Below are 20,484 nucleotides of genomic sequence, written 5' to 3'. Positions count from 1 at the left end.
TTGATGATGTATGATTGGCCAGCATGCCAAATTTTGCCGGATATAGGGACACTTCAAAATAAAAAAGAGGTCAAAAGTATTGACATTACATTACTCAAGTAGAAGTACTTTTATTAGGATTTAAAAATACTTTAGTAGAAATTACACACTCACACAGTACAGGCCAAAAGTTTGGACACACCTTCTCATTCAATACATTGCTTTATTTTCATGACTATGTACATTGTAGACTCTCACTGAAGGCATCAAAACTATGATGACAACTAATGAACACATGTGGAGTTATGTAAAAGTAATAAAAATAATAAAATAAATAAATAAAAAGCCACCCTTTTCGCTGACTTTTTTGCACATTCTTGATTCTTTCGATGAGCTTAGTAGTAACCAAAGCAAAGGATGGCTATTTTCAAGAATATATATTTTAAAACATGTTTTCAGTTATTTCACCTTTTTTTTTTTTGTTAAGTACATAACTCGACATCAGTTCATACATAGTTTTCAAAGTCGGCGAGACTTCCTTGTTTGTTGACCCGCTCACTCGACAAATCTTAGGCAGTTTGCAACGACGGAGTCCAACCCAAGACACGTTTAGGACTGCCTCCTCATTTGAATAACATTTTGTCCTACCAGTAAACTGCCAAAATTAAAAATAAATAAATGACTAAATAAATAAATAAATGACTAAAGGTGAAAATAAAAATGGATATAAAAAAATAGAATAAAAAAATTACAGATTTATTTATTTGTGTTTATATATTTGTTGTTGTTTTAATTTCCCTTTCCATTTAATTTTTTTATTTAATTTTTGAATTGTATTTTTTTATATCCATTTTTATTTTCACTTTTAGTCATTTATTTATTTTGAATTTTGAGTTTTGGTCCTCCATATGCACAAGGCCCGTAGGGGTATGGGAGCGCTTTGGGGTATGTGGAATTAGATCTATCCATTTTCTTGGCAGCTTTTCCTCACAAGGGTCACAGGGGTGCTGGAGCCTATCCCAGCTGGCTTCGGGCAGTAGGCGGGGTACACCCTGAACTGGTTGCCAGCCAATCGCAGGGCACACAGAGACGAACAACCACACTCACAATCACACCTATGGACAATTTGAAGTGTTCAATTAACCTGCCATGCATGTCTATGGAATGGGGGAGGAAACCGGAGTACCCGGTGAAAACCCACGCAAGCACGGGGAGAACATGCAAACTCCACCCAGGTAGGCCGAAGCCCGGACTCGATCTCACGTCCTCTGCACTGGGAGGCGGACGTGCTAACCAGTCAGCCACCGTGCTGCCTGTGGAATTAGATGAAACTTTAAATTCAATTACAAATGATCTGCTGAGAAAGCTCAGTCTTTTAAAGAACAGGAAGTAATACAGTATATTGATACTTTGTATTAATGTGACCTCATCAATTTTAAAAGTCAACAACATAACATTCTTACAAAAAAAAAGATTATAGTAGTTGCTCTTTTACAAACATTAAACCTACATTCTCCTACTGCTGTTGATCTTAGCTGTCATCCATCACAGGTGCATTTTCGACCTGAATCTACCCAGCCTGTCCCTGCAGCTCGGCTCCCCTACAGGGTGCGACTGTCTGCTGAAAAACGCTACGCCTGGTGTGCATGTGGGCACAGCAAGAAACAGGTTTGTCTGTGTGATAGTGAACATAACATCTCCGATTGATGCAGAGGGCCTGAAAAATTGCTAAATGTTACTTAACGTATACAGCGCTCTTCCACCTTACAAGGCCCTCGAAGCACTTTACGTTTGGCCTACGCATTCACCTATTGATTATTAGCATCAGCAAATGGGGGTTCAGCATCTATCTCAAGGATACTGCAACGTGGTCACAATGGCCTGGGATCAAACCCACAACTTCAGGGTTGCGATACGACCACTGAGCCACGCCGCCCCATTAGACTTTTTCTCTGAGGAGGTTCTAAAATGCCTGCCATCTAGGGCCGAAGGGCTGTCATCATTGTCATGTGATTGGCTGACAGCAATGCAGCAATGAACTCGGCTGCACATGCACACGTTTCCTGAGTTCCTGACGGCCGTTGCTTAAGTCTTAATGATACAGTATAGGCAATAGGGGTGTGCCAAAAAATCGATTCTCATTTAGTACGATTCAGAATAGATTTTAAATGTCCCCAAATCGCTTTTATTTAAATTATTTTAACTATCTTGTATTTGTCTGTGTGTGCCTTTATTTGGAGCGCTGTTCATGTTGTACCCGGTTTGGCCACGCGATCTAATACACTGTTAAGTTGTAGCCACATTAGAGAGTAGAAGGAAAAAGTCCCGATCGAGTTACTCCAATTAAAGTAATTTTTTTTCAGCGTGGAGCCATTCTTTTTAGTAATAAAAGTGCCGCCAGTAGCGCGCTAATTAGCATTAGCGAGTCAGACTGGACTAGATCATTACAGTTCCTTGCACATCTATAGATTGAAGCAAAAATCATTGTCAATCAAAAATCGTACCTAATCGAAAATCTATTCAGAATAGAATCGCAGACCCAAAAATGGGAATCGAATCGATTGGTGAGACATTCAAAGATTCCCACCCCTAATATGCAATTAACATAAGTGTTTTACAACAACACTGAACCATATTTACAACTACATATATACTAATGCAGTTGTTCTCAACCACGGTCCTCGAATACCCCAATCCAGCCTGTTTTCCATGTCTCCAACAGCCAACACAAGCGTTTCAAACGATCAGTTAATCAGCAAGCTCTGCATGAAGCCTGATCACGATCCTCAGCTGTGTTGGCTGAAGGAGACATGGAAAATAGGCTGGATAGAGGTACTCGAGGACTTGAGAACCACTGTACTAATGAATAAAATACTGAAGCTTAGGGCAAAAAAAAATTTAGTGCAGGTAGTGGCTGTGCAATTAATCAAAATGTAATTAAAATTTCAAGTATTACACTCCACAATTACAAAATCAGCATAATCGTAAAAAAAAGATTATTAATACAAATTTTTGAGTTGTTTAAATTTATACATTTGCACCTTTTTAAAATTTTAATATAACTAATTTAATACATTTTGTTTCATCCAAAAGGAATTTGCATAATTAGTGTTTCAAAGAATTGTATTTGTCTTAATATTTTTTATTTGTTTTTTACGTTTAAACATTTTCTTGTTACGTACGAAAAAATTACTCGTACTACTGCATAGTGCACATGCTGCAACTTTTTGCCAACATAAATAAATAAGTAATAATACATATTATTATAAATTTATAATTATAAGTTTGGTCCAAAAGGAACTTGCGTAATTATAATACTATTTTTTTAAATTAGTCTTAATATTTTTAAATGTGTTAACATTTTCTTGTTTTGTACCAAAAATGATCATTTGAATAATCGTAATTTCAATTGCTGCAGACAGTAGTTAGCACTTAAAAATGGCACAAAAATGGGAACGAGGAGGGTACTCGGAGAACGAGGAAACCGATGGACAAGTTTAGCGAATCATCTGCCAACTCTTTCCTGCAGACGCCGGGTATAAAAAGCCCACTAACTGTAATGACCAGCAGATGTGCCGCCGCAGCAAACTCCGCCCACTTGGCTTTTTATATCCATTATAAATCTGTCCTGAAAACATTTTTTACTGCTGCTTTTTTCATCATTGGTTTTTAAAAATAAATCAAAATGATGTCCAATTTTTCACCAACTTGGTTTTATTTTGTGATTTGACTTTGATTATCTACTGTATGTGTTTTGTCATTGTACTGTTCCTGTTTATGAACACAGTTAAAAATTATTATGATCTCAGCTGCACAAAGATATTATCAACTCAAGAAATGCATTTAGTGTGCTCGAGTAAAGTTTTGTGTTATATGCCTGTATGTTTTATTGTTTTGCAGATGAAATGGAATCGACAGAGTTGTTGAACTTTTAGACAATTTCCATTTTTGTGTTCACTGCTTTTTCTTCCCCTCAGCCTTACTGCGATGGAGCGCACAAGACCAAAGCACCAAACTTGTCTCCACTCCGCTTCACCTCTGACAAAGACAAGACTGTCATGCTGTGTGCATGCAAGCAAACAAGAAATGCTCCTTATTGTGATGGCTCACATTTCAAAGTCATCTACAAAGATGTGGTGAACTCAGTAAAAAGACTGCTTAAATAACCAATTCTCGTGCATACAACAGATACCGTGTTATGCATGACTCCATTTCTACCTCTTAGTAGGCTTGTACTCTACCTCTCCGAATAAAAAAAAAGGGGGTCTCATTTATAAATTTGATGCAAATATCTGTGATTCATCAATATCTTATTTGAATTTATATGCTATGTTAAAAGTTTTTCAATCAGATTACATATGCTAAAATGAGGGCTAAAAATTGGCAGAGGATGGGGAAATCAGGAAAGCAGCGGTAAAGACGCAGCAGGGTCCAATGACGGTGGCCGATGTGTGTGTATGTTTACACTGCCACTTGTCTGTTCATTTTTTTTGTTTTTATGACTTTTTGTTTGATCGTAAATAATCTACTTCATTCATTTATGTTGATTTTCCTTTTGAAGCCATTAATGAATTTGCATATTTCAATGAAAACTGAAGCGGTGCAAATTTTTCAACAGTCATTGGTCCAAGACGAGGGCTGGAGCTAAATAGTGATATTCCTTGAGCAAAACCTGTACCGGTGTCCGTCAAACTTCAGGTAGTTGGAGCAGTTTTCTCTTGAGCGACAAGCAAAAATCCCAGTAGCAAGATGTGCCGAGCTCAACGAGACATAGCAGAAATGAATTGCAGCCGTGATTGCGCAAAATGTGGCTGGCAACAGTACTGACTTTCGGTAGTGAATACTGAATAGTTATATGCATGCAAATTTTATTTTATTTTTATAACTGAAAAAAATACATTGATACATTCAATATAAATCTCATTTTAATTCAGAACTATTTTGTGCAGAGCCATTAAATAAAGTTCAGATCAAGAAAGTGATTACATTAGAGATTTGACAAAATGTGTTAAAAGGGAGGAATGTCAAAGTCATTTTTGTCATCGTGAGCCACATTGAAATTATTACAGTTTCACTTGGATGGCCGTTATGACTATGAAATAAATGTTTAATCACAAATGATTACGTATACAGTACGCAACAAGAAGAAGATGAACAACTAGTTTTGAAATCAGAAGTGAAGAATAATAGTTTCTTCAATTATTGTTTGAGTTACTGTAATAATGTAACAACTCAACATTATTTGTTACATATGACAATTTGGAATTTTGGTGCAGATTTTAGTAAGCTCCTGGAAGTTGATTTGCTTTTGCGTGCCACACACTGTAAAATCATGTGGCGGCTTAGCTCTGACCCCCGGACAATGAGTTCGACCCTTGTGCCTTAAGGCACTTTATCTGTTGTTTCACAGTAAATTCCAATCATTTAAAATATACATCTGAGTCATTCACGCCAAAATTGAATACATTCCCTCCTCAAAAGTTCTATACATGGCAAAGTACTTCCTCCCCCGATTCCTCAATTAAGACGGGTGCCCAGCACTAGAAAGGGTCCTGCTGGTTCGGAAGGACTTTCATTTACAGATGATGGTCGTCACCACTGTGCTCATGACATTTTGCTGTAGCCCAAACCCTTCTCTGGAAACATATGCATCTCCGTTTTAAGCTTCGTGGCAAAAGTTAATACTTATGTACATGTTTTTTTAAATGCATTTGCACACACAAAACTTAACTTTTTTCTCTTTGCAATAATTAGTGTTGTGTGTAGAATTTGGTTTGGGAGTGAAGGAATGCATTTACTCCATATTGTAATGAGGCTATGATGTGTTTAAAAAAAATAAAAAAGATAAAAAAAGGTGAAGCTATAAATGCTTCCCGATGATACCAACTCAAGATCATGCATGCAGTAAGTTACAAGCATATTTGATTCAATCCCACGTGAAACAAATCACAAAGTGGATACACGAAGCCGCTTTATTTGCGACACTCGTCAATTACGTCAAATCAATGAAAGGACGACGTCGAGAAAGTAAGATTTCATTTCTCCATTAATTTGTCACTCTTCGCTCCTGTTCTTCTCGATGATGGTTTTGTTTTTACCCAATCTAAATGGAAAAGTATACCGCGCCCATTTGAATGTGTCACTTTAATTGTAGCGGTCATATTTTTCGCTTCCGGTTTGTGACACTCCACTACAACCAATCAAATTTAGGGGTGCGACTCTACCGTACAAGTTTCGTGGCGCCTATTGACTTCTTGACCTGCCACTCCAACTATATCGACCTTCTGATTGGCTTAATGTTTGACACTTGATTTACACGTTACTATTAAATAAGCAACCCAACCTTTCTTGCACCTTGAACAGATGGTACCGCTGATCACAAGTAAGTCAGTTTGGAATTACACTATTTTATTTCATCATATTTTTTAATGATGATGTCGCTATATAGAGCGTCTCTGACAAAAAGCAGCCTTTTGTCATTTCCTGTTAAATCATGGTAACGGCGTGTTGTGTTGGCTTAGACTAAGCGAGAAGATACGATTTTTAACTCCAACTGCGGCAAGATGTCAATGAAAAAAATGAACACCTTGATGGCCAAATTAGATCACGGATGGATAACCTCAATTTTGAAACAATCTCGGATAACAGCTGTGGCTTCCAAGGTAAACACCTCTCTAACTCTCCATATCCATATACTGTATACTAATTGCATTTTCTGTACTGATATGCAAATACCGGACTGTACGTGTGACGTTCAAGCGGCGCACAAGTCACCTTCAACACTTTAAAACGATACTGTAGTTGTTTTGTTGAACGAGCGAGTGGCGCACAATAAAACAATTAAATACAGTATATCATTTGATAACGTCGGCATTTTTCCCGTCCAAAGTCGGTTGGGAAAAGCTCCAGCTCATTTTAATGAGGACAAACAGGATAGCAGAACAGATAACGGACGGATGGATTCTAAAGTGTAAACAAGTTGTGTTCAACTGTCATCAGGCTCATCTCTCCACAATTCCTCCTGAACCAGTCATCCCCTCTAAAAAGCCTTTCAAAGTGGATCTTGATGGTGGAAAGCGTTACTCTTGGTGCTCCTGTGGATACAGCAAGAAACAGGTAAAAGCTATAACTGTAATACATATACAGTACACTTTCTATTAGGTATTGAAACTGACGTGGTTAAACCACAGTCTTAAGTTAGTGTATACATCATTTGTGCACCTTTTTTTCCAGCCCTTCTGTGATGGAGCACACAAGACCAAAGCCCAAGGCCTGTCCCCAGTCCGCTTCGTCCCGGAGAAAGACTCCACAGTTTGGCTGTGCGGTTGCAAATACACAAACAACCGTCCATATTGTGATGGCACTCACAAGCAGGACTTCATCATATCTGCCCCGCTGCATGAAGAGAACTGACTGTTAAAAAGTGTCTTGCTCCCAAAGAGGCTTTTTGGCATATCTGTGAATCCAACTTTACTGCAGATTTTAGAGAACAAATAAGGCAGAATATACTCTACACACATTTGATGTAACATGATAACTGTAAATGTCATGTTGGCGATCCTCTACAAAATTTGTGTGTGTGATGGAACATTTACAAAAGAACAGTCGAGTGAATGGTTTCTTATTAAAAGCTTAACTTGACAATATAGATAAGCATTGAACTTTATTTCACAGTATGCTTCACAACTTCCTGATGTTCTCAAGAAATGATTAATTTGACACTTAAAAAAACCTAGTAAGTAAACATTTTATTGACCTAAAACATGCACAAATGGCTGTTTTTTCTTCTTCTTTGAAGCATTGTTTTGCTGTTGGAACGGAAACAAAAGGAATGCCGAATTTTACGAAACGTACATGGCCATGTATTCAATCCCTTTTGAGTTCTGACATGAGACAAAAAGTACGATGGTGTGACACATACTCACAGGCGAGTGTGGGAGTGCTTAAAAAGTGAAAGCTTCTCATGGTGGCAAATACTTGTCGGTTTGGACTGTGGCCGTACTCAAGGAAAGTGCATCAACAGTTTTTGTCATCAACATGTTAACCTCATGAGTGCTTGCTTATACTGGACACTTATACAGCAGTTATCAAATGACAAGGCAATAATTGCTCTTTTTAACTTTATATCCAAATGGTGCAGCCATTTTCACTGCAATGCACTTCTGCAATTTGTTAAGTTTTACAGAATCCAAATCAATGTACAAAATGAACGGTGGAAATGAAACAACCACTGCGTTTACAATACAAAATGATTACAATGTCTTGTATAAAAGATAACTTTATACATATGTACGCACACATGCCCACACTTGATACATAACCGTACAGTCCGTATGTGCGCACTGTTCTAGTCTAACGCACACACACACACACACACACATCTATTTGGCTGCACACTTGAGTGTCATGGTGAAAGATGAAAACTGCCTTTTAAGTCCAAAAGAAACAAGGCTCCAGTTTGTGTTTTTGCTCTGTAGAAAAAAGGGAGCAATCCAAACACTGTCCTCCCTGTTGTCATACGCAGTTATTAGGTTGCAGGAGGCAAGCCGCTTTTTTCTCCTCCCCTGACCTCCTCTTTGCTGGCCGTCGAGCTTGTGCCATTGACTGCCACCTTCCGAGCGGAGGCTCCCTGTTTGGAGGCGAGAGCGTGTCGCTGAGTGCTGTTGGGCACAGTGGTACCGTTGGAGTTCTGGATGGCAGGAGAGAGAGTGTGAGGCGCAGGGCAGGATTGCGTGGAGGCTCGGGGTATCTGGGCCGAAGCGGGACTGTGGACTTTGTCGCTTTGTGAATCGCTCTCTGAGGTCGGGCTGGTGTTGACGCCGTCGGAGTGGCCCTGGACGGCGGACTGGGACGGCCTCCTACGCTTTCTTGTGGGTTTGACCAGGTACTGCAGGGGAATGGGTCCAGTCTGCACACAGGTACACAATGTAAACCACTGCTCCATTCACTTGGTCCAATTTAAGGAGAGCTCAAATTGTTCATAAACAAAATACCTGGTAACAGACCATGTGAATGTTGCCGACACTCAAAAGAAATGGAACTTGGATGTAAGTATTTCTAATGTAATTTATTCATGTTGAAAATATTTTATATTTTATTACTACTTCTAGTAATTAAAAAAAAATGAGCGTTAGAATACCGGTACATTTGAATAAAAGTATCGGAAATATAGTTTAATAAAAGTTCAATCGACAGTTATTTTAGAAAATGAAGTTTGTCCCAATGCATTTTCCATCCACCTGACACATCCCCCACAGCAGTTACACTCAGCAAGAGGAGAGCGGCCGCCATAACTGAACCAAGTGTATGGGTTTAGAGTGATCTGGGGTCCATTTCCAAAGCAGGTTTAGTGAGAACCCTGAGTCTGTTAACCCTGAAATGCAGGAAACTCTGCGTTTTCCGTTTCAGAAAGCGAGTTCACTGAAACCAGAGTAAAGGAGGTAACTCTAGCCTGTTTCATAAAAAGAGGTAACTTAAGCTCTTGGTCAGTTATCATAGTAACAAAATCTATGAACCTAACATGGTTGGTAGCACATTTATCAGAATGAACTTCGAGGTTCTCTCTGTCTCTGCCTCCAACGACATTTGATTTCCTCATTCATAAAGTCACATGGCGAGTTTTGGCGTAACATAGTTCTGCCGACTGTTATTTAAAAAACAACAACAAAAAAATTATATTAAAATTCAACTTTTTTCACGAACATAGCATGTCCTTTTGACAAATGATCCCGTTGATTGTGCACTCTAAAAGGAGAATTGTTGAACCAATTTAAGATGAGTAAAATTGCTTCAATTGGTAACACGCGGTTGAATTAAATTAAGTGAATACATTAAGTTTAATTAATTTAGAGTTCATTAAACTTAATATATTCATTTAGGATTAATATTGGATTAACAAATTGAATTGCTGACCAACTTAATAAAATTGCTGGTAACACATGATTGAATTAATATTAAGTTTAATTAATTATGAGTTCATTAAACTAAACATTCACTTTGGATGAATTTTGGATTAACTTAATTCAAGTGAATATAAAATTTAATTAATTCATAAATACACTTAGAACCAACACTAAGGAATGTTCAGTTTATGTTGATTATGGCGCTGCCATATGGACAAAAGTGGTATTGTTATGTCTGAAGGAAGACCACATTTCCTTCGAGGACAAGTGCATTGCGCCGTTTTTTAACTCACTCGCTGGAGTGAAATCCGGGCCAATGTTAAGCCTTGATTGTCCTTTCTTACGGGTAGCTTTTGACGTATGCCATAAAGCAGTTAGCACATTTGTAGTTTTTTTTGTGTGGCAGTATTCCTACCATCCTCCTCAAAGTTGCTTAGTGACAGTAAAAATGATGCAGACCCCCTCAGGCCATGGCAAGGGTACCATTCAACTAGTTTGAACTACTTTAATATATTCACTTTGGATTAATTTAATTCAATCGTGTGTTACCAATTGAAGCAATTTTATTAAATTGGTCAACAATTCAATTTGTAATCTTAAATTGGTTCAATTCTCTTTCTAGAGTGTGCAGGCAGCATTGGTGCGCAGGGAATTAAATATTCATCATGAGATGGTTATCTGGCCGCGCATAGATGTTCTGGCATTTCCAGACAGTTATCTTTTTGAATGGTACCGTTTCACATTATAATCCATCATCTACATAACCAACTTAATCCATCCCTTACATTTGTAACTTTACCAGCCGTAGTCATGCGCTCATATCCCATCATATATTGTATGTCACGCTCCGTTTTTTCTTACAGCCGTTTGAATAATGTTTTTATATTTCATCTCAAGTCAAGTGCGCTTCTCTGTCGCAGATTTCACCTGCATCAATGAAATAAATGAATGAGCTACCATTCAACATGTTTCTCCTGTAATATTATGCTTTGTGATTGCACTAAGGACTACATTTAAATGTACGTATCGACTCGAGCAGCAACGTTCTCCCACGCCGTCTTCCTCTATGGGGAGCCGCTGCGGTGTTGCACTTTATTTCTAAATACATGTTGAAATTCCCCATATGATCGCGTTAAGATTTGCAGTTGAGAGTGGTAAAAAACGCGGAAGTTGCCATGGTGACTCGTTAAATCGGGGCTCCATTGATGCGGTCTTTTTAGTGTGGTGGTACTACTACTCTGCATTGATCAAACTAACTCAAATCAGCTGTCCCGAAACTAAAAACCCAGAGTTTCCTATCTCAGGATAGATCAACTTGCTGTTCAAGGTTGGTCTCAGAATTTGTTGACCCTGCTTTGTGAAATTGACCCCAGGAGATTTTTCATCAATTTTCTGGCTGGCACGGATGCACGGTGACTAGTTACTTTTTTTTTTAACTCTGAAATTTAAACAACACTTTTGGAATACAGTACATTTTACTTGTTTATTAAAAAGTTAATTTACTCAAGGGTTGAGGAGTAAACTCAACCTTCAAGTTGGGAGACTTTACCACCTGCTTGACCACCGTGCTGCTCCTACAATGTATTAGTATGGTAAATGGACTGCTTTTATATAGCTCTTTATTTACACCATATGGTGCCCAAAGCACTTTACAATGTCTCATTCACACACCAGTGGTCGAGTGCTGGCCGGTCCACTGGGAGCAAATTTAGGATTTAACGTCTTGCTCAAGGATACTTCGACAAGGGGTGAGGATCGAACCCACAACCTCACGGATGGGAGACGACCACTCTACCAATGAGCCATGCCACCTCTACTGTAGTATATTAGTGATGTCACCAAAAGGAGACCAAAGACCAATTTTTGGGGGGTCTTTTGGAGGTACGAGAATTCCACCTGACACTATTGATATACAAACACCCATTATAAGCAGCATGGCCCAGGCGGTAGAGTAGTTGTCTCCCAAAACAAAGCTCAAAATAAGCAAGTTGCATCACAGCTTGTGTGTCACAATTTGCTCCTCATTAATAAACATTGATTCGCAAAACTGGGCCAAAACAAAAATAGTGTTATGTCTGTCAGTTGCAAATGAAAAAGAAGTGAACGCAATAGTTTTTGTCATTCACTTCAAGGAGCCCGCACATTATTGTCAATTATGTAAACGGTGTATGCCAAGAGCACCATTGAACAGCTACCACATAATTTTACCATGATTGTCAAACAATTAGTTATTTTTAGGATCATCTTAAAAATGGCTGAGATGTGCCATTTCACAATTACTTATTTCCTCGACAGTAACTTATTTTTAATTTACTGACTAAATGTCAGAATATCCAGACCACCTCGTGAGGCCTGTTTAATTTATAATAAGCATTTTTTTATGCTACTTGTTGCACATATATAGTGCCCCAAAAAAGTATTTGCCCTCCCCTCATACTCTTACATATTTTTTTGTAGTTTTCCCAACTTAATGTTTAAGTTCATCAAACAAATGTAGCAAATATCACACAAAAATAAGCCAAGTAAAGATAATTTAGTTTTTAAATGACCCTGTGTGGAAAAGGTAGCCGCCCCCCTCCTTTTATTAAATCATGAATTAACAGTAGCTAATCACATTTTTTTGAAAGCTGAATTCATTTCCTGGACAGGCCCTGGGTGATTAGCGATGTGATCGATGAAACCATGAATACTGCTTTTTACCATAAAAACCTGAGCGAGAATGTTTGTCCATCGGTTTGTGACCTCAAGCTGAAACGTACTTGGGTTCGGCAATGGGCTAACAATCCAAAACACAACAAATCAACTTCTGAATTGCTTTGAAAAACAAAATGAAGGTTTTGGAATGGCTTAGTCAAAGTCCAGTCTTGAATCGGATTGAAATGCTGTAATAATTCACATTTGCTTGATGATTTTAAACATTAAAGTGGGCAAACTTAACTATGTAAACACAAAAAATGCGAAGAGGGCAAATACTTTTTTCACAACACTGTAACTCAGCCAATAAAAATCCAAAAGCATGAAAAAGACTCCTTCACTCACCCGCCTCCACTCATAGAAGTAGGCAATATCCATTAGCGTGTAGTAGTCTTTCAGAGGTTCATCCCCATACAACACCTCTACCTAAAAACACACATTATGCAACATTAGTTGTGGCACATTGCACCACATTAACAATTTGCCCCAAAATATATTTACAATAGCCTTGTTAACTTTGTTTATTACTTCTAATAAGTAGATTAATACCTTAGCTATTCACAATGAGTACTCCTGCAAGCCTCCGGCCAAGTTTTCAGACCAGATTTGGGTTTGAGTTTCCCGCCCTGTGTCTGCGGATGTGACGTCATGCGCGTTCTCGTGGCGTTCCATTCAGGCTAAACATTGTGATATTTTCCTCTGTGATTTGTCGATTGCCTATTTTAGCTACATCATGCTAGTGGAATGTGAATGCTACTATGCCGAGAGCATTCATCATGGCTTTATAAAACTTTTCTTACCTCTGTAAACAAATTGGTTATGATGTTTCCAGCGTCTGTGCCATACTTGCCAACTTTGTGTTGTGAAAAATCGGGTGATTTGTGCTCGGGGGGGGGGGGGGGGGGAACTCTGGACGGGCTCTTTGCTCGGCTTCCTTTTACGCACGTTTCCCTTCTAACTTTCCCCCATGGCCCAACTCTCCAAGCGACCCGGGAAGGTGCCTTGTGCTCGGCTCAATGCTCAATGCGGGCGTCTCATAACCGACCGCTTACAATGTAAGCAGGCCAGGGTTGCCAGATACTCTGTCAAATATTCCCCACAACGTAAACTGTTTAATTTATTGTAAAATTGTGAGATTAGTGGTTGAAATGACTGATCAGAAGCCACACGGGAGATGAGGTTGAAATTTGGGAGTCTCCTGCACGAATCGGGAGGGTTGGCAAGTATGGACTCTGTGCTGAGTCTTCAGTACTAAAGGGTGCATTTTTATTTATTTTATTTTTCGAGCACACATGGCAATAACAATTTGAGATTCAATTTCCATAAAGCAGCGTTAAAGGCACAGTGTGTAATAAGTGACCACTAGACGTCGCTATATCATATAATGCAGCTGAAGTGTATGCATTTAGAAGCAAGACACTACGGTGGCTCAGAGAGACCACACTTCACAAGCCTACCACCTCGGCGAGCGACGGCGACGGCGACTCGGCAGCCAGTGAAAAGCCCGGCAAGCGACGCCGAAAGACCGAGCCAGCTGGATTTAGTCAGAGCAGATAACAAGAGCGGCTAGCGGGAGGTAGTCGGAGTCATAGGCTGGACTGGCTAACAAAACAGCCAGCAGGATAAGCTTTTTTTTTTTTTTTTTAAAGTTAGTAAAAGCTTGTGAGAGCAAAGCAGAATGTGACAAGCGATGGACGGGATCCCAAATCACGGGGCCTGCGGCGGTCGACCCATTGGGTCAAACACTCGAGGCAAGCACCAACATGGCTAACTACGTTCGCTAAATTGTCTTTTGGGCATACGTAGGAGGGCGGTGGTGGCAAAACATGTCAACTCTAGTAAGGTGAGACTCCAGCCATGTAATATACAGTAATTTCTGGTCTATAAGGCGCACCTGACTATAAGTCGCGCTAGCTAAATTTGGGGAATACACGAGTTTGTTATACATATAAGCCGCACCCGTCTGTAAACCACAGGTGTTAATGTTATTGTTACTACACCGGGTTCCCGCTACTTTTTTTTCCCATAATGAGGTTGCAAATTGTCTCGCTCTTGTTCTGTATTTCTTACTGTATTTGGGATCACTTGGTTTGTTTTGCTCTGCCTGATGCTCTTGCACTTCCTCTATGTTGAATGCAAGTGAAAAAAGTAGCGGCTTATAGTCCAGAAATTACTGTATTTAGCGATTATTAGGCCTACTCGCGGCACTTTTATCACTCAAAAGAACGGCTCCCCACTGCAAAAAACTTTTTTTATTGGAATAACTTGATTGTGACTTTTTCCTTCTACTCTCTAATGTGGCTACAACTTAATAGTGTATCAGACCGCGTGGAACCACACTGCCCCTAAGTGGCCAAATCAGGTACAACATGAACAGCGCTCCAAATAAAGGCACACACATACAAAGGCAAGACAGTATAAAATTATGTAAATAAAATCTATTTTGGGACTTTTAAAATCGATTCTGAATCATACTAAATGAGAATCGAGATTTTTATGAGGATCAATTTTTTGGCACACCCCTAGTAAATAGTAATTGATTAATGAACAAAACTTGTCTATATAACATACTACAGTTTTATGTCACGTTGTCAACAAACATTGCACAAATGTTGCGCACTACTCTGTATTCTAGAGCTGACCCATGTACGTTTCCTATGAATTGGCAAGTTGACATGATGGAAAGGTTATAGAGACATTTTTTATTCATTAAAGCACGATTACATCCAGATACATCTTCCATCAGTATTTGTATCTACGAACGTTCATAAACAGGGTACCTGTGTATCAGAATAGACGATGAAATGATACTTGTACTGTTCTATATTTCAATCCAAGAGATATTGCTCTCGAGTCAGTCAGGCCCTTTTTATGATTTATTGTTTCATTTATCTGTTTCATTATTGGGGTTTGACAACTGGCATTAACAGCATTGGATGCATTCTTCATAATGAGATTGTATTCTTGTGTGTGTAATTACCCTGTAGTTGCTGGGTATATCCATTTTACTTCTGAGGAACTTGGCTAAGTGCATAACGGACATGGCTGCTGGGCACTGCAGGAAGCGTTTACCATTGGACTGAAAACCAAGCACAAATCCAGGGTGAGGACCACAAAAAACATAAACAGGAAGTGCACTCTGATTTCACTAATCCTTATCTCTAAAGTGAAACCAGCTTTTACCTTGTCTCCATCCACCTCTGCATGCTGCCTCTCATTAGTTCTGCAGGAAATTTCAGAAAATCAGAGTATCGTGTAAATGCTGACTAGCATTTCAGAGTGGCTAAAATAAGGTGAACACATCATTTAGAAAAAATAACTAAAACCTGTACGATTTAATGCAATTTTTTGAATTGTCTATAGTTGAAATACATGATAGGCCAAATGAGATATGTCAATGCATTTTGGTCAGTTTAAAATTTGATTTTGAAAATACAATATTTATATAAAGTATGCATGTCAACTAACTTGTTCCTCTCGTAGAACTGTATTGACAAACTGATGATTTCATCTTCAGCGATGTTAAATGTCTCCACCACTTCCCCAGGTTCCAGAACCCGATTCTCAGAGTAGAAATCTCGCCTCCGCTTCATCTCATCTGCGAACAGTGAATAACAAACTTCAGCAAAGATACAAAGACATTTTCTGCAAAAAGATCAAACAAAGCTTTTTTCAAAGGCGCTTTGTAACATAAAAATATGGGAAGTCTTACCTTTGAACAATCCGGGAACAAGCTTATATACTATGTCTTGCAGAGTTTTATCCGCTCTAAAAGGAAAACAGAAATGCATTACAAAAATGTCTTTAATAAATGATAGTAAATGTGATCCAAGCTTGCTTACCTGATGCTGAGCTGTGGACATGTTTTGTGAACCTGGACGTCGCATCGAGGACAGAACTTGTTTGTCTCCAAGAAGGCAACGATGCATGTTTTACAAACTACACAGACAGACACAATGCAGCCAGTCACTATTAATAAAACATTTTTACAACACTAGGAGTCGTTCTTAGGGCAGCTTTGACCTCTGAAATTCAGCGCAAGTCCTAATACGCTGGTGTCTGTTACTATGCCAACCTAACACATGGGTAGAGTCATAATTACGGGAAATATTTATCTGAAAACACTTCTAGGCAATAAATATAAGATAATCAAATCAAAACCAATAAGTACAGCTGTAACTGAGTGTGCCTCCTTGCTCCCTGTAATGCTAGGCTACTGCTCAGTGGTTGCAACAGCATTTGAGGCCTCAACATGAAGAAAAAAAAATTCTAATTTTTTAAGACATTCACTCTAGCTAAAAGAAAAAAATATTGTTTTATTTGACCTTATAATCGTAACTGGATTGTTTTGAGGTGTGGAACAGCCTATACGACATGTACAGTTAGTATACACAGGGTCCCAAGCCTTTAGCTTAAGCCTTTGTGGGTGGTGGGCCTGCCAGAACCAGCACTAGCCCTGTATATTCAGTACGATAAGTTTCAATGATTATTTCATATTCCGCATCTTAGCCTATAAGAAAATAGAACCGGTACTTCTGTGTAATCACCTTTTTGCATATGTTTTTTTTTTTTTTTACAGTATAAAATCAAAATGATTATTTTACATTTTGGGTTTTATATCTTGTTCAAACCATTCCTTATGGAAGGACTTGACTCACAAAACAATGTTAAAAACGCAGTAAAAAGACCAATAATGATTGATCAATTTAAGTGGTTTAAACCAGAAACAGTGCCTAATAAATATTTGCCTTTTGTGCCGTCTGACTCATTTGTTACTTTTAAAACAAAAAAATAAAAATAAAATAATAAAATATATAAAATAAAAATGGCAACAATGTTATATTGCTTTTGTTTGTGTTAAAATATTTGGCTTAAGACGTACTTAGTTTAGCTTTTATCTTATCAGTTTATTATTTATTTATATATTTTTTCCATAATTTAACTATATATTTTTTTACTCATTTTTTGTAGGCCTATAGGCCTAAACGAAGGCCCATTTAGGCCTTAAGGATTAGGCCTTTAAGGCCTCATATATAAAGATTTATGTAAATTGTAGAGCAATCGTTGCACCGCTAAATCGAATCGAATCATAGTCCAACTGAATCGAACCGAAATATTCCATTCTAAAATCGAACAGTCCTTGTATCGAATTGCACCCCATGTATTGAGATTCTTATTAAATCGTCTTGATTGGAGAGATTTACACCCCTCGTATGTACAGTACATGTATTTACATGTGGCAATGGGAGGGATTGATTTCTGTTTTTTTTTTCTTCCTTCCTTCTCTTTTGGTTGTTTTTACCTTTGAACAGCCCTTTGTGTTACATTTTTTAATATATGAAGAGTTCAATATAAATAAAATTAGATTTATTTGATTTGAGAACAACTTTGAAGAGTCACACTATTCTAATCGGAGCGTGTTTCCGTCAGTCGTAAGCAAAACGTGCTGTCAGTGACAGACTAGAATCTGTCTGTACTGACCTAGTCAGTGGCTGTTTCAGTGAATAGTGGACGAAAACCGACTAGTCGTGTCCCACCATTTGTTAGCAAAACGGGCATCTATCAGTGACCCCTGTTGCTTTCATCGTATTTATGTAAGAACTGTGTACTGGTTCAGTCAGGCCAGCGTCAGTCAACTTTGGGTGGTCCGACAGTCATTTAGCCCCGAGCCATCGGCTCACTGTTAATATACAACCCTGTGTAGAGCATCATAAACTAGAAAAATTCCCGCATAAATAATTGCAGGATGCCCAAACGTGACTTACAAGTTTAACCATACTTTGAGTTTTATAGAGGTTAAAAGGGGATGGTACTTACAGGAGTGGAGACATTCTACAATGGTCGTAGCATCAACCAAGTAACCAGCGCACAGTGGACAAGTGAGATGTGAATTCAGATCTGTGATTTTAATCCTGTTGGGCTGCATTTTGTCCATCTGGGAAAATCTGCAAAGAGAAACAAATGGTGAACTATGTCGTTTTTGTTTTATTATTTAAAAATCACATGTAGGGTAGGTGGGAGCTATCATGCTTCATGGGACAAGTAGTTGTCCGTCTTATATTGAGAGTCTTGTCGCGCAGACGATGTCTGCGGGTCGCCCTTGGACAGGCAAGCTGCAAGCTGCAAGCTGCAACAAAGAAAGCCCATCGCGGCCAAAATACCTGCAAAAACGTTGAAGCGATAAACGAAGCTTTGTCCGGGTGAGCAGTGTAGCTCAAGCAGCCCGAGTGCTGGTGTACAGCAGCCCGAGTGCTGGTGTACAGCAGCCCACTATTGACTAGCTCTTGTGTGGCCTCCTCTTAGGGCATCAGCTTGGTTGTTTGGCCAGAGCAGCAACAAAGACGGAGCCCATTTGTGCGGAGCTCTGCCGTTCGAGATAGCGGCACGACGGAACACATCGAGCAAAAAAAAGCCAACACTGAAAAGGCGCAGAGCTTCAGAAAATCACACTGGTACACAAAGCAGCCATCTTAAATTCACTGACAGGGCTTGTATGAGAACGCGAACAAGAGAGGCTCAAAATGTGACACCGTGCAGAGGGAGTGCGCGGAAGCGAAGCACACGAGCAGCGTGTCTCCACGCACACAAATCTGCTGGCCGAGATCCATTCGTACCTGATTTATTTGACATCGACGCTTCTTTCTCCTCCCAGCGAGGATCCAGATACGCTCTTAGCACTTGGTTACAATTTGCAGCAGCGCCAGAAAATTGGGGTTTTTTTTCAGCCGCGTCAGAGGACTGCCCATTTTGTGTCACGTGATATTATTTTGTCGCCTAGTTGACGGCGTGTCCACTCCACCTCGAGCCTGTGTGGGCCGCTCTCCCACTGCTCACTGACTGGTCCAGTCTGTGGACACTTCTCTGCAAAGGGAGGACGTTTGATTGGCTTTTTGATGCTGCGTCGTTGACTAATTACAGTTATTTGCACATTGGGGCCATGTAAAACACTTTGTATAATATATAGCATAAATTATGAACACACTTGCTTACTTAATGTTTCTCAAGCAGAGAAAGTAATTGTTTGAATAAAAAAGAGCCTTTGGTGCCCTTCGTTATGAATGCATTATTGACACTTAAATAAAATACATATATATTTGCATTTGGTTCTAATTCTTAAAGACAGAACAGAAGTTAATAGCAATATTGTAATGATCGAACATGATTAGTTTTCTCATTTTAAATGTGGGGTCTAATCCATAGTCATAATTTTAACCAAAAACCGATTTAGCAAAATGCTATTAAATATTATCATTATACTGTGATGATGGTGAATTCGCACACTAATGCTTGTATATAGCTGTATTTAATGCAACACTAAGGAACTTTTCAACCTTCATAAAATATATCCAGAACTCTACATTTATCAGTGATTGTTTAAAGGGTGGTGATCCAACATTTTGCCATCATTAATACAATTTACTGTTAATTTTTGATTTAATATTTAATTTTTACTTGATTAATTGTGTCATCTAGATTCGGGCTAAAATATAGACCGGTTATAGACGGGCTAATTTCAGTCTAAACTTAGACGAGACGCCTAATAGACGTCTATGGCTCAGTGGGCTCCTCTTACACCTAGTTGAATGGTACCTTTGTCATGGCCTGAGGGGGTCTGTATGGCTTTTACTGGCACTAAGAAACTTTGAGGAGGGTGGCAGGAACCCTGCCACACACAAACGACTACAAATGTGCAGACTGCTTTACAGCATAGTCTCCTTTGCCCCATTCATTAGAAAGACAGAAATCGACTCGACCATGTTCTCCCCGAGTTTGTGTGGGTTTTCTCCGGGTGCTCCGGTTTCCTCCCACATTCCAAAGAAATGCATGGCAGGTTAATTGAACACTCCAAATTGTCCATAGGTGTGGTTGTTCCTCTCTGTGTGCCCTGCGATTGGCTGGCAACTAGTTC

The 20,484-nt window shown here is 39.1% G+C and overlaps 2 protein-coding genes across 3 annotated transcripts; one reads left to right on the top strand and one right to left on the bottom strand.

Annotated features, from left to right (window-relative positions):
- The first annotated feature begins 6,161 nt into the window (after positions 1 to 6,161).
- On the top strand, positions 6,162 to 7,634 carry LOC144055562 (uncharacterized). Its single transcript, XM_077571640.1, has 4 exons — positions 6,162 to 6,361; positions 6,501 to 6,641; positions 6,979 to 7,095; positions 7,213 to 7,634. The coding sequence occupies exons 2-4, from the start codon at positions 6,543 to 6,545 to the stop codon at positions 7,390 to 7,392; spliced, it is 396 nt and encodes a 131-aa protein (XP_077427766.1). The 5' UTR covers positions 6,162 to 6,361; positions 6,501 to 6,542; the 3' UTR covers positions 7,393 to 7,634.
- On the bottom strand, positions 7,626 to 19,366 carry LOC144055561 (polycomb complex protein BMI-1-B-like). 2 transcript variants are annotated; one of them, XM_077571638.1, is made up of 9 exons: positions 19,190 to 19,366; positions 18,393 to 18,520; positions 16,418 to 16,514; positions 16,288 to 16,343; positions 16,044 to 16,173; positions 15,759 to 15,798; positions 15,556 to 15,654; positions 12,921 to 13,001; positions 7,626 to 8,887 (listed from the first exon to the last, which is right to left on the bottom strand). In XM_077571638.1, exons 2-9 carry the CDS (start codon positions 18,508 to 18,510, stop codon positions 8,507 to 8,509), a joined length of 1,002 nt encoding a protein of 333 aa, XP_077427764.1. In that variant the 5' UTR covers positions 18,511 to 18,520; positions 19,190 to 19,366; the 3' UTR covers positions 7,626 to 8,506. The 2 variants fall into 2 exon arrangements, with proteins under 2 accessions (XP_077427764.1, XP_077427765.1); XM_077571639.1 differs by lacking the exon at positions 19,190 to 19,366 and adding an exon at positions 18,737 to 19,171.
- Positions 19,367 to 20,484: the final 1,118 nt, after the last annotated feature.

Source organism: Vanacampus margaritifer, chromosome 7 (assembly GCF_051991255.1).
Source record: "Vanacampus margaritifer isolate UIUO_Vmar chromosome 7, RoL_Vmar_1.0, whole genome shotgun sequence".
NCBI classification, from domain to species: Eukaryota; Metazoa; Chordata; class Actinopteri; order Syngnathiformes; family Syngnathidae; genus Vanacampus; species Vanacampus margaritifer.
The sequence above is the reverse complement of the archived record's forward strand: the minus strand, read 5'-3'. Positions and strand labels throughout refer to the sequence as shown.

What these genes read in the sequence shown, in the direction of transcription:
- LOC144055562 (XM_077571640.1), top strand. Translation starts at nt 6,543, where the DNA reads ATGTCAATGAAAAAAATGAACACCTTGATGGCCAAATTAGATCACGGA. An exon ending in TAACAGCTGTGGCTTCCAAG is followed by an intron (nt 6,642 to 6,978) that starts GTAAACACCTCT and finishes AACTGTCATCAG; the next exon opens with GCTCATCTCTCCACAATTCC. An exon ending in GTGGATACAGCAAGAAACAG is followed by an intron (nt 7,096 to 7,212) that starts GTAAAAGCTATA and finishes CTTTTTTTCCAG; the next exon opens with CCCTTCTGTGATGGAGCACA.
- LOC144055561 (XM_077571638.1), bottom strand. Translation starts at nt 18,510, where the DNA reads ATGGACAAAATGCAGCCCAACAGGATTAAAATCACAGATCTGAATTCA. An exon ending in TGTCCACAGCTCAGCATCAG is followed by an intron (nt 16,344 to 16,417) that starts GTAAGCAAGCTT and finishes TTTTCCTTTTAG; the next exon opens with AGCGGATAAAACTCTGCAAG. An exon ending in CAGAGGTGGATGGAGACAAG is followed by an intron (nt 15,655 to 15,758) that starts GTAAAAGCTGGT and finishes CTTGGTTTTCAG; the next exon opens with TCCAATGGTAAACGCTTCCT.